The 13,729-nt window shown below is 52.7% G+C and overlaps 1 protein-coding gene across 4 annotated transcripts in view; it reads left to right on the top strand.

The window, feature by feature from the left end:
• The window catches only part of BLK (BLK proto-oncogene, Src family tyrosine kinase), a 75,865-nt gene that overhangs the window by 59,581 nt on the left and 2,555 nt on the right, over window positions 1-13,729 (top strand). For all 4 annotated transcript variants that reach the window (XM_058550401.1, XM_058550399.1, XM_058550400.1 and 1 more), the window contains exons 4-11: window positions 257-350; window positions 1,376-1,474; window positions 2,648-2,751; window positions 7,023-7,169; window positions 7,636-7,788; window positions 9,053-9,232; window positions 10,383-10,459; window positions 13,303-13,453. In XM_058550401.1, the coding sequence (XP_058406384.1) occupies window positions 257-350; window positions 1,376-1,474; window positions 2,648-2,751; window positions 7,023-7,169; window positions 7,636-7,788; window positions 9,053-9,232; window positions 10,383-10,459; window positions 13,303-13,453 (1,005 nt within the window). The remainder of the gene's footprint in view (window positions 1-256; window positions 351-1,375; window positions 1,475-2,647; window positions 2,752-7,022; window positions 7,170-7,635; window positions 7,789-9,052; window positions 9,233-10,382; window positions 10,460-13,302; window positions 13,454-13,729) is intronic.

The following is a 13,729-nucleotide window of genomic DNA, read 5'->3' as shown; positions in this document are numbered from 1 at the left end:
CCAGAAGGAAGACAAGATGGGCCCTGAGGGGCAGCCTGTCCTAGTTCTTGGCAGGAAGGTCAGGAAATCAGTCAACCAGACAGGAATTTCCTCTTCTGCATCAGTGACCGAGAAGGCTCACCACGGCTTCCCCTCCATCCTTGCCTCTTCCTGACCCTCTTGGTACCCGAAGGTGGCTCGTAGCACAGACTTATCCCAGCCCCTACCATCACTCTAGTGGGCCAAGGGGTGGCCATCTCTTCCTTGTTCACTCTAGAGGAGCATTTCGTGGTGGCCCTGTATGACTACACCGCAGGGAACGACCGGGACCTACAGATGCTAAAGGGAGAGAAGCTGCAGATCCTGAAGGAGTAAGTTTCCAGAATCCTGTCCAAGGTCAGAGGTCTCTGCAGCTCCCTATCACAGCAGAACTCCCACCCATCCATCTCCCTACCTCACCCCACCCCACCACATCCTCCACGGCTGCCTCCAGAATATCTTCTCCATTCCCCTGCCCCCCCAATAAGTCACTCAGCATTTTCTTAAACTTGACCCAATCGCCTTCCTTCCACCTACCTTTCCAAAGTCTTTTGGGGGTGGTTCCATCTACTACCTCCTGCTCCGCTGTCAAAATCCTACTCTTCCTTCAAAACCCACCTCTAATGTCCCCTCCTCCTTGCCGCCCTCCTGCACCCACATCACTTGCCTTGCTGCACTGTCACAGCTTGTGTTGAGGTCAGTTGTGTCCACGTTTGTCTCCCTTGCCAGAAAAGATCTTACACAGGATTCTCCTCATGAAATCAGTTTTCGTTTATTTCCAGTGTTCCTTGTCAGAAACTCCTCTGAAGTCTGCTCTCTCTCAAACGTCAGGCTCGTCCTGTGGAGCCCTCAGGGCCTGCTTTTATTCAAGAAGTTCTGCAGTGGCCTTGCACCAAAAGCAGGAAAGCCCTGACCTTTTGACCCCGTGGGCTGCCTGGTGCCTCCTTTCATCAGCAGCCCTCCTCCTGTTTTTGACTTTCCTGTCCAGTCCGTACTCAGTCACTGAATTCTAAACAAGTCCCATTAATCAAGAGGAAGGCTACTCACTAGAAGACAGCGGCCCACTTGGGTTGGTCAGGCTGTCTGGCCAACTCTTACCCCAGAGGCTGCGTCATCTCCCTTTCTCCCCTGCACCAGGAGCACCCTGGGCCTGTCAGATGCTCGGTGACTTAGACATAACCCAGATAGCCCCCACGTCACTGGGCACCTCGCACAAGCTCCCTCTCATCTGCCAGCCCACCTCCATGAGTCCTCTGTCTCCCAGGGACGAGATCATGTTGCAGAGGGCTGTGAGTGCCCCAGAGTGAGGCCTATAGGAGCCACTATCCCATTTTTATTCTTCCCTTCTCCACCTTAGAGCTGGAGACTGGTGGTTGGCCAAGTCTCTCATCACAGGAAGAGAAGGCTACGTGCCCAGCAACTTTGTGGCCCGAGTAGAGACCGTGGAAGTGGAAAAGTAGGTGGACAAACTGAAGAGCCCTCAAAGCAGAGGCGCGCTTGCTGGTTGTGCTCTGTGGGCTGCTGTGCAGGGTGGAGCCAGAAAGCGGCTGAAAAGCGAGCCTGGGTGAACCCAGCACGGAGGGAGCAGGGAAGGCGCAGGGAACTGGAACTAGGGGGAAAGGCTTATCTGCCGGTCCAGACAACTCTGGGGGTCACTCCTCTGTGCTCACCTCACTCTTCCCATCTGTGAACTGAGAACCATCCCTGTCCTGGCTTACGAGGATAGAAATGTCCCCAATGTCCCACGGCCTTGCAAGCTAGCAGTGAGGCACCGTGATCTGCTACCACTCCTCCGATGCCCCCAGTGGGCAGGACCCAGGGGCTCGGACCTTGCCGGGACTCACAGGATGGTGGTCTCGTTCAGAATTGGCTTACAGGAGAGCAGCATCCTCATAACCCACTCCCACACAGCACCAGGAAGGTCTGCCTCAGCCAGCCAGGGCCTCGGTCATTAACTCACTCACACAGTGTGCGTTAAGCAAACAGTACCCAGAGCCCAGCTCTATCCAAAGACTAGGGAAGACGTAAACCTAGGAAGACGTGGCTCCTCCCCTGAAAGAGCTCAGAGTCTGTCGAACTCAGAGGCAAAGTGCTGCAACAGAGTTAGTGACCTCACCTTGTGTCCCTCATCCTGTGGTGGTTGCCCTTAGGAGGGTTCCTTGTCCGACGCTCCTGTGCCTTTCCCCAGAACAGCACGTGGACCATGCGGCACTTCCACAATGACCAGTCCAGGATCAAGGGGAACATGGTGGGAATCCGTGCCCTGAGGGTCTCAGCAGTTTGTCTAATTCAGAGACTTGACCCCAAGGAGGGTGTGCTTTGAGGGAAGGTGGTTGGGTGCATTTTCCCGGAGCAAAATTAACAAAGGCACCCAAATAATGTTCTCATTTCATTGCAAGAAAACATTAAGTCCATCCGCTGATGGGAAGTGGAAATAAGGGGGCGTAGAGGGTGAGGCGCTGTTCATGTATCAGGACATGAGGAGTCTTAGCTCGGGGTTGAGTTGGGCACAGGAACACGATATTTTATTTCTTGGGTGGGAGGTATAGCTCAGGAGGGAGATTTGGGTAAGAATATTCTGAGGATCCTGGCCACTCTCTGAGGTTTGCCTGCCTTTGCCCTTTTCCAGGTGGTTCTTTAGATCAATTAGCCGGAAAGATGCCGAGAGGCAGCTTCTGGCTCCAATCAATAAGGCGGGCTCCTTTCTGATTAGAGAGAGTGAAACCAGCAAAGGTAAGCGTGGGCGGCCGGCCCTCCCTTTCTCCTGCCGTCAGGGAAGCCCCCTCCTGAGGCCTTGCTGCTGGGAGCAGAGTGGGAGGGGAATGCCAGCCAGGAGAACCTGGCAGGTCCGGGCCCAGGCCTCCCTCTCAATTCAGGCCCTGCCTGGACAGCCCAGCTAGTGCCCAGTTGTTGGGTTTGAGGCTGTACACATGAACAGTTCTCCCATGGCCCAGGCTGGCAATGCGCCCGGGCACAGGTAGGAGAGGCCGTTGGACAGCTGCTCCCTTCCCGGGCTGGCCGTGCATCCTCTCCGGTCAGCAGGAGCACTGAGGCCGGGGGCTGGGAAGAGGGGGTGTAACCAGAGCCTCATTTTGGGATCAAAGGATCTGGGAGCTGAAAGAATCCTTAGAGATAATCTCAGCCAGAGCCTGTGACCTCAGACACTTAGAGGAGCCTGGAGGGTAACAGAAGTTTGGGGGATGGCCTGTGGCTGGATACAAAAGAAGGGGTGGTGGTGTGGAGAACTGGAGGGACTCATGGATTCAAACCCACTGACCCAGCAAAACATTTCTGCCGCCACCCTCGGGCCACTAGGTTTTCTCTGGTACATTTAGTTTTCTATCCTTCTTTCCTTCTTAAAGTTCTTTGTGTTATAAAACCTAAAACACATATAAAAATTGTATAATTATAAATATAGAGTAATAATAAGTAAAAACCTGTGCAACCACAAGACAGAACATTCCAGAATGTCCAGAGCCCCTCTCACTCCTCCACCTGTGCCCCTTTCTGATTCAACCTCCCCATCCCCAGAGAGGTCACGGCTATCCTGACTTCACGGAAATCCTTCCTTGCTTTTCTTTATAGTTTTACCATCATGTTTTGTCTGTTTTTCAGCTTTATACAAATAGAAGCATACTATTTTTATTTTTATCTGTGTTGCTCCTTTCACTCAGCATTGTCAGTGAGATTCTGTATTAGTTTGCTAGGCCTGCTGTAACAAAATGCCACAGACTAGGGGGCTTAAACAACAGAAATGTATTTTCTTACATTTTGGGGGCTGGAAGTCGGAGATCAAGGTGTCAGCAAGATTGGCTTCTTCTAAGGCCTCTCTCCTTGGCTTGTAGACACACACAAGTACACAAGTGTGTCTGTGTCCTAATCTCCTCTTCTTATAAGGACACCAGTCAGACTGGATTAGGGCCCACCCCAATGACCTCACTTTAAGGTAATCACCTCTTTAAAGCCCCTATCTCCAAATATAGTCACATTCTGATGTACTGGGGGTTAGGACTTCAACATAGGAATTGCGGGGGGGGACACAATTCAGCTCATGCCAGATTCACTCATGTTGTTGAGTATGGCAATAGTCTGTTCCATTTCATTGCTGTAGAGAATCCAGTATATGAACATTCTGAAGCTATCCGTAAGCTATTTCTCCATTCTAATCTTGGTGGACGCGGGTTGTTTGAACTGCTATAACCTTATTATATACACTTCCTGATACACATTTGCCACTAGTCTTCCATCTTTGACATGGGCCAATACCCCCATTTGAATGATGAGGAAACTGAGCCCCTGAGGGAGGAAGTGGCTCACATGAGGCCAGCAGTGAAAAATGTCAGAGCCCATATCATCTATGAGGCTCCGAATATCTTCACAAGCCCTAAAGTGTGTCAGGCTGGCCCTGGGGTGATGGAGGGGAATTTCCCAAGCAGTATGGAGAAAGCCTTTGTTTATTAGGACATTGCACATAGGGACCTGGTACATCCTTATGGCCAATTTTTAACTGGAGAGGAGGTGGTGACAGCAACATCAGAGGGGGAAAGGGAGACAGAGTGACTGGACCGTGACTTTGGTTCCCTGGGGTTGAGGCAGAGAGAATGGACAGGTTTTGCCTGGTCAGAGCACCCCTCCGGGCTTGTCCCTTAGCTCCATTCACGGCTGGAGAACCACAGCAAGTGGAAGCCCCAGAGCAACAGAAGCTGGACAGAGAGCTGCTTATAATACCCTGTGGGGCTCAGGGAAGACCCTTGGCCTCATGGGCCCTCAAAGGGGCAGGGCCAGGCTGGGGAGGAGGAGGGGTGCAGGTAAGTTGGGGTGCTCTGTGCAGAATTTCCTGAAATGCATCAATGGTTGCATTAAATCATATATATATATACACATACATACATATTAGGACATTGCCATTATTCCATTTTAACAGCAGATTACCTGTGTCCAAGAAACAATATGGGAATCACTGATGACATAAATGTTTTGTGTTGTTGTTGTAGAACATTTCAAGTACATACTGAAGTAGAGAGAATAGTATAGTGGAACCCCTTGTACCCAACACCCGGCTTCAACAATGACCAACTCAGCCAATCTTGTTTCATATACATCCATCCCCACTCATCCTATCATTTTGATGCAAATCCCAGATATCATGTCATTTCACTCTGGAAATGATGTTTTAATCATTGCCTACTGCTAAGATGCCCTCTGGAGGGAAAGGGACCCCAGTCCTCAGTGTGGAAGAGGAAGGGGTTCTCTAAGGGTGGGGGTGTCTCCTCCTGTCCTTGCCCACCCTGGGAAGCTAGCCAAGCTGGGAACTGGCCAGACAGAGCTGGGGCTGCAGGGCGGTCCAAGCATCATCAGCCCTCACACATCTGTATACACGTGCACACACACCTGCTTACATGCTCCTCCCAACTCCAGAGCCAGACCCCTCTGTCTGCATCTGGAGCCCGTGGCTTCCAGACAGGGCCTGTCCTCCCCAGACAGGGAAGGAAAGCTGCCCTCAGAAGCAGGGGGAGCCAGCTTAGCCCGTGTGGCCTCCAGGACGTCCCTTAGCCTCTAAGCCTCAGTTTATGGGTATCTATGTGAGGACGGACTAGTTTCCTAGTCCTTCCGGTGTTAGGAAATCTCAGTCTCTGGGAGCCCCGCCCTGCGTGTCCAGCAGGGTAGGAGATCCAGGTTTTGTGAACCCGAAGCTGATAGGATCTGCAGGTCCCCTTTAAGAAGAATACCAAATTGTAAAAAGATATCAACGATAGGCCCTGGATTGAGCCCAGGCAAGTGAGGGACCCTAAATCTCGAGCTTCCTCAGCAGCACTGCGTGAAGGAGAGAGAGGTCTCCTTGGCTTATCGCTAGGCACCCTACAAAGAGTGAGGGGCGAAGAAATGGGGTGAAAAGCCTTATTCCTCACTACAGTGGTGCGAGGATGAATGAATTCCCTAGAGCCACTCTCCGGTTCCTTAGATACCGGGGCACACAGTTGCAGCTACGCGGGGCGAGGCAGGGGGGACTGTTTGCAGCTGGGGCCGGGGGGCGTGGGGTGGACTGTGGCAGCGGAAGGCGCGCCAGCTGGGCGCACGGCCTCTCGCCATCCTTTTGCAAGTGGGTAATGAGAGAGGCGCAATGGCTAAGTGAGATGGGAGGAGAGAAGGGGTTTGAGATGGGGTGAGGCTCTGACAGGAGAGGAAAGATGCCTGAAGACAAACAGCACAGCGGAAAATCAAGCGTCCACACCCGAGAAAAGAGGTATCCGAGCCTGACACCTGGCGGGGGAGCGTGGTACTGCTCGCGGTAGGCGCGCCCTCAGGGAGGCCCCCGGAGCCCCCAGGCCTGCCGCTAACCAGCAGAGTCACGTGGGGCAAGCGACGTCTCCATTCCGGGCTTCAGCCTCCTCATATTCCAAATAACGAGTGGGGCATGGTACCCAGAGAGCTGGACAGAGGCATTTTATAAAAAACATCAAGTTTATAGAAAGAAGTTTCTCAGCTGGAAACTCTTGTCTCCTAAATTGCTCTTAACCCTTAGCAACTGCTACCCCTTGTCTGCAGACAAATATTAACATAGATGAATTTGAACAGAACCCCTGGGAAATGTCTCATCATGTTTTCCTCCAGGGACCTGAGTGCTTGAGGTTTGGGATTTGCTCTTGATTGTGGGGATAGGGTCAGTCTTTTCTGCCAGAATGAATGAATAGAGTGACCAGGTTTCCAAGTGGGAGCACAGCGCAATTGCTAAGAGAACGTCCAGGCTGCTCCAGAGTTCTGTGATTCCCTGGCTGAGATTTGGGAGGAACATCAAGGACAGAGCCAGATGGAGCTGATAAGGAAGGCTTCCAGAAGGGGTGAGATTGAGATGGAGGAGAAGGTAACATGACAGAAGCGGTCAAAATGGAGAGCAGACTTTGGGGAAGTTTTTTCCAAGGCATTGAAATGAAGCCCAAATCCCAATCCTGATTTTCCCTCTTTATGCCTCACTTCTACTGCATGTGTCTTTATTAACACTCTAGGTGCCTTCTCCCTGTCTGTGAAGGATGTGACCACCCAGGGGGAGGTGATCAAACACTATAAGATCCGCTCCCTGGATGAAGGAGGCTATTACATCTCCCCCCGAATCACCTTCCCCACTCTCCAGGCGTTGGTGCAGCACTATTCTAGTAAGAGGGGGGTGTTTAATGGGGGCGGGGACTTGTGCCAGAGGAGCCCTTGTATCTCTCTATGATGAAGATTTCAAGGTTGCATGAACCATTGCTGCCATCTTGGGGGATTGTCCCAAGGCTGGACCTAAGGAGTTGACAACCATCAACGTAATGATTCAAAGTCTGTGTCCCTAATCCCCTCCACTGTCTCAGCATGCAACCACTTGGAGAGTAACAGGTATTTTCAGTCTTAGAGAGAGCAGGTCAACGATAGCATGACTTGTTTTATGCAAAACAAAGGCAAAGAGCTGAGTGTGTGTGTGTAGTGTGTGTGCACACTCACACATGTACACTTGGGGGTGGGAGTGGGCCTGGCAAGAAAGGGAGGGGGACACAGCTGGGAATGTTACCCAGCTCCCAAGGGAGAGATGCGACTATAGCTGCTCTGATAACCTCCAGCCCCATCCCTTCTTCCCTAATGCAGAGAAAGGGGATGGTTTATGCCAGAGGCTGACCCAGCCCTGCGTGAGCCTGGCTGCTCAGAACCCCTGGGCCCAGGACGAATGGGAAATCCCCCGGCAGTCTCTCAAGCTGGTCAGGAAGCTTGGGTCTGGGCAGTTTGGTGACGTCTGGATGGGTAAGTATGTGGCTTGCCCGGAGCCCCTCTCTCCCTGCCCTGAGTCACAGAAGGCTGGGGATTTGCACAGTGCATCAAGCTTCCCCATAACGGCTTGTGAGGAAGAAGGGACAGAGGCTATGATCCCCATTTTACAGATGAGGTAATGGAGGCACAGAACATTGATGTGACTTGCCCTCAGTTGTTATGACATCCTGGTGATGGAAAGGAACAGAATCCAGCTCTCCCAACCTTTAGTCGGTTCTCTCCTTCGTTCCTCACTGCCCCGTGCTGGCCTTGCTGCTGACTCGTGTGTGATCCTGAGCATCTTGCTAACTCCTCTTAGCTTTGGCTCACCAGATGGAAACAGTATGTTAAACATGGTGAGCGGTGACCCAGGAGCTCCAGGAGTCTGATAATAGACCAAGGCCACCAGTTGCAGCTGTGTGACTCTGGCCAAGTCACTTAACTTCCCTGTGTCCTCACCTTTCAATCGCAGCTGATGACTACTCCCGTGCTTACCATGGCACCATCAGAATATAAAAGATGGTGCTTTGTTTTATCCCTGGAATGGTCCATGTTTCTGGGGCATGATTTCATGGTAGGATCCTGCTGCCTCCTGAATCCTCCAGTGCCCAGGGCTGATGCCTGAGGCACCTCTGGCAGGAGCTCCGCCTGGGTCCCTGCTCAGCTCCCCTGAGAAGGGAGAGTCTGAGTTATTGCTTGTCTTTTACTTTTCAGTATGGATGCGGGACCTAATGGAGGGAGGGGAGAGTGTGGAGGTGCAGGTACCATAAGGAGTGGGAGAGGAACACCACAGGGCACGGCAAGGGGGGAAGGAGGCCCCTAAGCACCTCTACCCCCTCTACAATTTTGCCATGGGCAAAACATGATGTTTGTTTCCACGATGAAGCTACCATGTGGCAGGAGAGACTCATGTAGGGAGGGAGGCAGGCTACAGGAAGGACAAAAGAATGCAACCCAGACCCCAGGTGTAGGGGCAAGGAGGTGAAATGCCACCCCCCCCAGGTGGGTTGAGTTCATCAGCTGCCCGAGGCTCCAGTCCAGCAGGGAGGCTGAGATGGGCCATCATCCTGCAAGATAAGCCAGCATGTCCATCCCCCCAGGAGCTGTACATTCCAGCCCGGGGCCACTTCCTGGGCCCGCCTGTAGGACAGGGATGGCTCCTGGAAGCTTACATAGATTGTGGTTAAAGGATCACCTCCCACAACCTCTGGGTCTTCTCAGTGGCTTCTTCACTTTCTCCCCCCAACCCCGGGCTCAGGTTATTACAAAAACAACGTGAAGGTGGCCATCAAGACCTTGAAGGAGGGAACCATGTCTCCGGAGGCCTTCCTGGGCGAGGCCAACCTGATGAAAACTCTGCAGCATGAGAGGCTGGTCCGTCTGTACGCTGTGGTCACCAAGGAGCCCATCTACATCGTGACCGAGTACATGGCCAGAGGTGGTGCCCTGCACGGGGCTGGTCCCTCAGACGGAAGGGAGGGGTGGGGGCAGGGCTCCAGGTTTAGGGGGCCGGGGAGGCTGAAGCCGATCTGCTTCCGTGGGTTTGCCTGGCAGGGGGTCACTGAGCCGTGGGCTGGATCCATTAGTCGGCGTCCTGCAGATCTGGTGTGTTCCATGTGCATGGGGGGCAGGAGGGAAGGATGGTGAGAAACAAGACGGGTAAATGGTTCCTGTATAGCTGTGTCCTCAGTTCGGGACCACTTCAACATTTTTGGAGTGTATCCTCTGTGTCCGGCACTGTTTGATGGCCACTGGGGAGGACAGAGCTTTACAAAGTCGAAAGAGCAGTGGGCTGGGTGTCCAGGGACGGGTTCCAGTCCCAGTTCTCCCACTCACTGGCCATAGGACCTTTTGCAACCGTATGAATATTTACAACAGGGATGAAAAGAGAGGTTGGGCAGGATGGCCTCGGAGGTCCACGGTGTGGCCAAGCTCTTGTGGGGCAGTGGGCCTGGGGTTGGGCCTCAGCCTTTGACCTCCTTCTCACTCCTCCTGTGACCCTGCTTCCTGTAGGATCCTAACGTTGCCAGTTAATTTAGTCCCTTAAAAATCGTTATGAAGTGGGCCCCACCTTGAGCAGAGGGTACAGTGGCTCCCCTGCTCACCTCTTAGCCGCACCTCAGGTGAGCATCCCTCCCAGCTCTTAGATGCCACGAATGAGCTGCATTTGTCCCCTGCACAAACCCCAGGGGACGGGTCTCTCCATTCTGGTACTTTCTTGCACTCTTGGTCCTCAGAGGCAGAATCTCTGCCAACAAAGGGTGAAGGGGGCAAGAAGACACTTTGGAATGTCGTGCTGGGACCAGCACTCAACTTAGAGGAACAGGTCTTGCTCCTGGCTCCCTGGCTGTGTGACACTGACCCTGGCGGAAATCTACTTCCTCTGAGCAGCCGCGAGCACATCAGCTGCCTCCTTGGGTGCTATGAGGAGTGAGATGGGAATTTCTGAAAGCAGGAGGCGCTCTGCAGCTGGGGGTGGAGTTCTTCTCTGTGCACAAGAAAGTGCCACCTCCTTCTTGCCCCCAAGTGGGGAGCAGCCAGGGCCGGGTCACTTCGCACAAGTGCAGTTGCAACTTTTCGTTCCTTAGGATGCTTGCTGGATTTCTTGAAGACAGATGAAGGTAGCAGATTGTCCCTCCCGAGACTGATTGACATGTCGGCCCAGGTTTGTGAGCTACCAAGTGCACGGGGCCTGAGAGTACCAATGCCCTCCTACAGGCCCAGGCCCCCAGGCCCTCTCCTCCATGCCCTGCAGCTTAACAAAGTCAACTATTTAGAGGTTGTATCCGTTAGATTTAGGCTGGGCTGTGAAGAACAGAAAACCCAAAGTAATAATGGCTTCAATGTGTAAACATCCAGAGGTGGGCATTCTGGGGAGGGTAGGTGGGTCTGCTCCTGGAGGTCACGGGGACCCAGGTTTATTCCACCTGCCGGGTGGGTATCTAAGCATGTCATCTTATTGCCCAAGATGGCTCCTCATCCTTTACCGTTGTGTCCTCCTCTCAGCCAACAGAAAGAAGCAAGGGGAGACAAAAGCCCACCTTCCTCCCTTTAGAGACTCGTCCCTGAAGTCACCCACTACACTTGCTCTTACATCCACCCCCCACCTTCCTGTCACCTGGCCACACCTAGCTGCAAGGGAGCCTGGGAAATGTAGTCTTTATTCTGGGCCAAGCCATGATGGCATGAGGTGGGTTCTATTACAAAGGAAGTGAGGGAGACAGGATGGGCTGGGAAACCCAGAGAGTTCACTCAAATTCCATTTAACATGGTAGGCCAGTGTCTTCTTGCGATCTCATTTCTTCCTGAGATGGTGCCCACAAATGCCTTCTGTAGCAGGTGACTCACGACTCAAACTTCTTGAGGAGAAGAGCAAAATGGAGAGGAGGCGTCTTTCCTCCCCAGGGATTTTAGCTGAGGGTTCTAACTGGCAGGAAAACACATCTGGTGGCCCCAAGTGTGTGTCTGTTAAAACTGGAACTCTCAGCAGAAAAGCTCTGGTCTGTGGTCAGCCTGCGAGACACATGAACACACACACACATCCGCCGACAGAGAGGAAACCTCCCCCACCCTCGCCGCCCCAGCCCCACCTCCTCTGGCCTTATCTGCTATTAGTATCAGTACAGGAACTCAGGTCACTGACGCCTTTTTTCCACTGAGGTGAGCACGGATGGGTTTGAGCAGGCTGGTGAGAAGGTCTTGGAAAATTAACGCTGTCACCGGTTTCAAACCACATAACAGTGATAAGCCTGCCTGCTCCTTTTTTCGCTTTCTTTCTTTTCCTTCTCTCACTCTCTTATTCAATCTCTTGGGAAATCTTGGGTCACCCAGGAGCAAAGGATGTGAAAAACCACCTGAGTTTATATCTAGGTGTGGTCAAGAATCTGAGGATTAGGAAACCAGCAAATCAGAACCTCCCAGGTGAACAGCTTCTAGACCACATTCTGGTCATGCTAACAGCTCGCCATGCTCACATGGGTGTGCGCGTGCACACACACACACACACACAGACACTCTTAACGCCCTTCTGGGCGCCCCTTTTCCTGCTCTACAGGATGAAGTGCAAAGCTCCCCTCCAACCACAGCCCCATGTGCCCTACTTTGCAGCCATATAGCAGCTCCCCAATGTCCTGCACACCTAGGAGCCTTCGCCCCAGCTGTCCCCTCTGCCTTTGACTCTCCTCTCTCCTGGCAGAATCTTAATCAACCTCCCTGACCCAAGACAAATGTCATTTCTCTTAAGTTTCCCCTGGACGGGAAAGTGCTTGCGAGCACTCGGCTCGTGTGTTCTCGTTAGTAGTGTGCATGGCAGGGTCTTCTCCTGGAAAGCAGATCTGGGTCCTACTCAACCTTTTTCTTTTTTCCCTGTATTTCTAGTCCTGCTTAATACATATTTCTTAACTGATGAGTACAGCTAAATGCTGTCTAGATGTAAGATATTTAGTGTTCAGTTTTATGGTCCTCACAGTACCAGACCAATAAATGTATATTGATAGAATGGTTTAGCGAAGGAATAAATAAATGAAGGAATAAGTGAATGGATTCATGAATTCGCCAGTGCAAATGGAAACGTAAGCAGAAGTGGGATCGATTCCAGTGCCGGCTTCTTGCCATAGCAGGTCTGAGGAGGTAAATTGGCTTTCTATTCTCGGCCTTAGTTTCTTCATCCATCAATTGGGAGTGCAGTAAAGAAAGCCTGGGTTAGTTTCCTCAGCTAAAAGGCACAAGAGCAGCCAAAACAGCTATTGCTGGCCCATTGCTGGTGACTAGGGACAGAAACGAAGTCCCATCTTCTTCTACCGCCTCTGTTCCATGGGGATTCTGTGCACGTTCCCTGAGTGCCCTCCACGGGGCGCTGCTAGGTTAGGCCCTCAGCCACATGTCTCATCTAATGCCCCCCTCAACTCCATGTCCTGGAGACCCCTTCCCTCCTGCTCCTGGTCAGGACAGTGACCCCTCAGGGAGCTTAAGCAACGTGCTGGGGGTCAGCGATGTAAATCCAGGGCTCCCTGCTCCAGGAACAGGCTTCCAACTTGCCAAGGAGATGAAAGCCTTTCCTTCCCTCTCAAGAGACTTCCTTTTCTCCTGCCTTCATTTGCTGTCTTCCTCCTCTGGAACACTGGGAGGAGAGCGGAGGTGGCTGAGGGGTACAGGTAGCCCCCGGCTCTGATGACCGTGTCTCCGCCTTTCTGGGCTTGTAGAGGACTTTATGGGGTTATGGCTTTCAGCTGAGGAGCAGTTGAAGCCTCTCTCTGCTCCACCCAAGAACCTGCTCCTCCAGCACCACCACCAGCCCCTGTGCATCTACCACAAGAAACAAAACCCAATGCCCAAGCGTCCCTTCCCCTCACAGGCTGTGGGAGGATGAGGTTGGGTTCACAGGCTGGTGGCGAGAGTGGGCAGGGTCCTTCCTCTCCCCCACAGGGCCTGCGCAGGGGACACTGGGTGGGCTGGACCCTTTCATGGAGGTGTCCGCTCTGTCCTTCACTGTGTGGCCTGTTCCCTCAGATTGCCGAAGGAATGGCGTACATCGAGCGAATGAATTCAATCCACCGCGACCTGAGGGCAGCCAACATCCTGGTGTCTGAGACGTTGTGCTGCAAGATCGCAGACTTTGGCTTGGCCCGGATCATCGACAATGAGTACACTGCCCAAGAGGGTGAGCAAAGCCCCCAGCCACGAGGGAGACCTTGGGCCTTACCTTCCCCAACTCCCCAAACCCCCTTGGACTTCCCTTTGTCACAACAGAGCAGAGCCCTGTGTGAAGAGATTGGAGAGCTGTGCGGTTTCCACAATTCTGCCTTACCCCCAGCTCGATCAGCATTTCCCTAAATGTGCTCCGCAGAGCACTGGTGCCTCATGAGGAATGGCTCTGTGATGAAGTAGGTGTGGAGATCCTGCCTAGTCCATCCAGCCCCCCTTGGAGATTCCCAAT

The sequence above is a fragment of the Diceros bicornis genome, chromosome 11 (assembly GCF_020826845.1).
Source record: "Diceros bicornis minor isolate mBicDic1 chromosome 11, mDicBic1.mat.cur, whole genome shotgun sequence".
Classification (NCBI taxonomy): Eukaryota; Metazoa; Chordata; class Mammalia; order Perissodactyla; family Rhinocerotidae; genus Diceros; species Diceros bicornis.
This window is presented reverse-complemented; position numbering and strand designations above follow the sequence as displayed.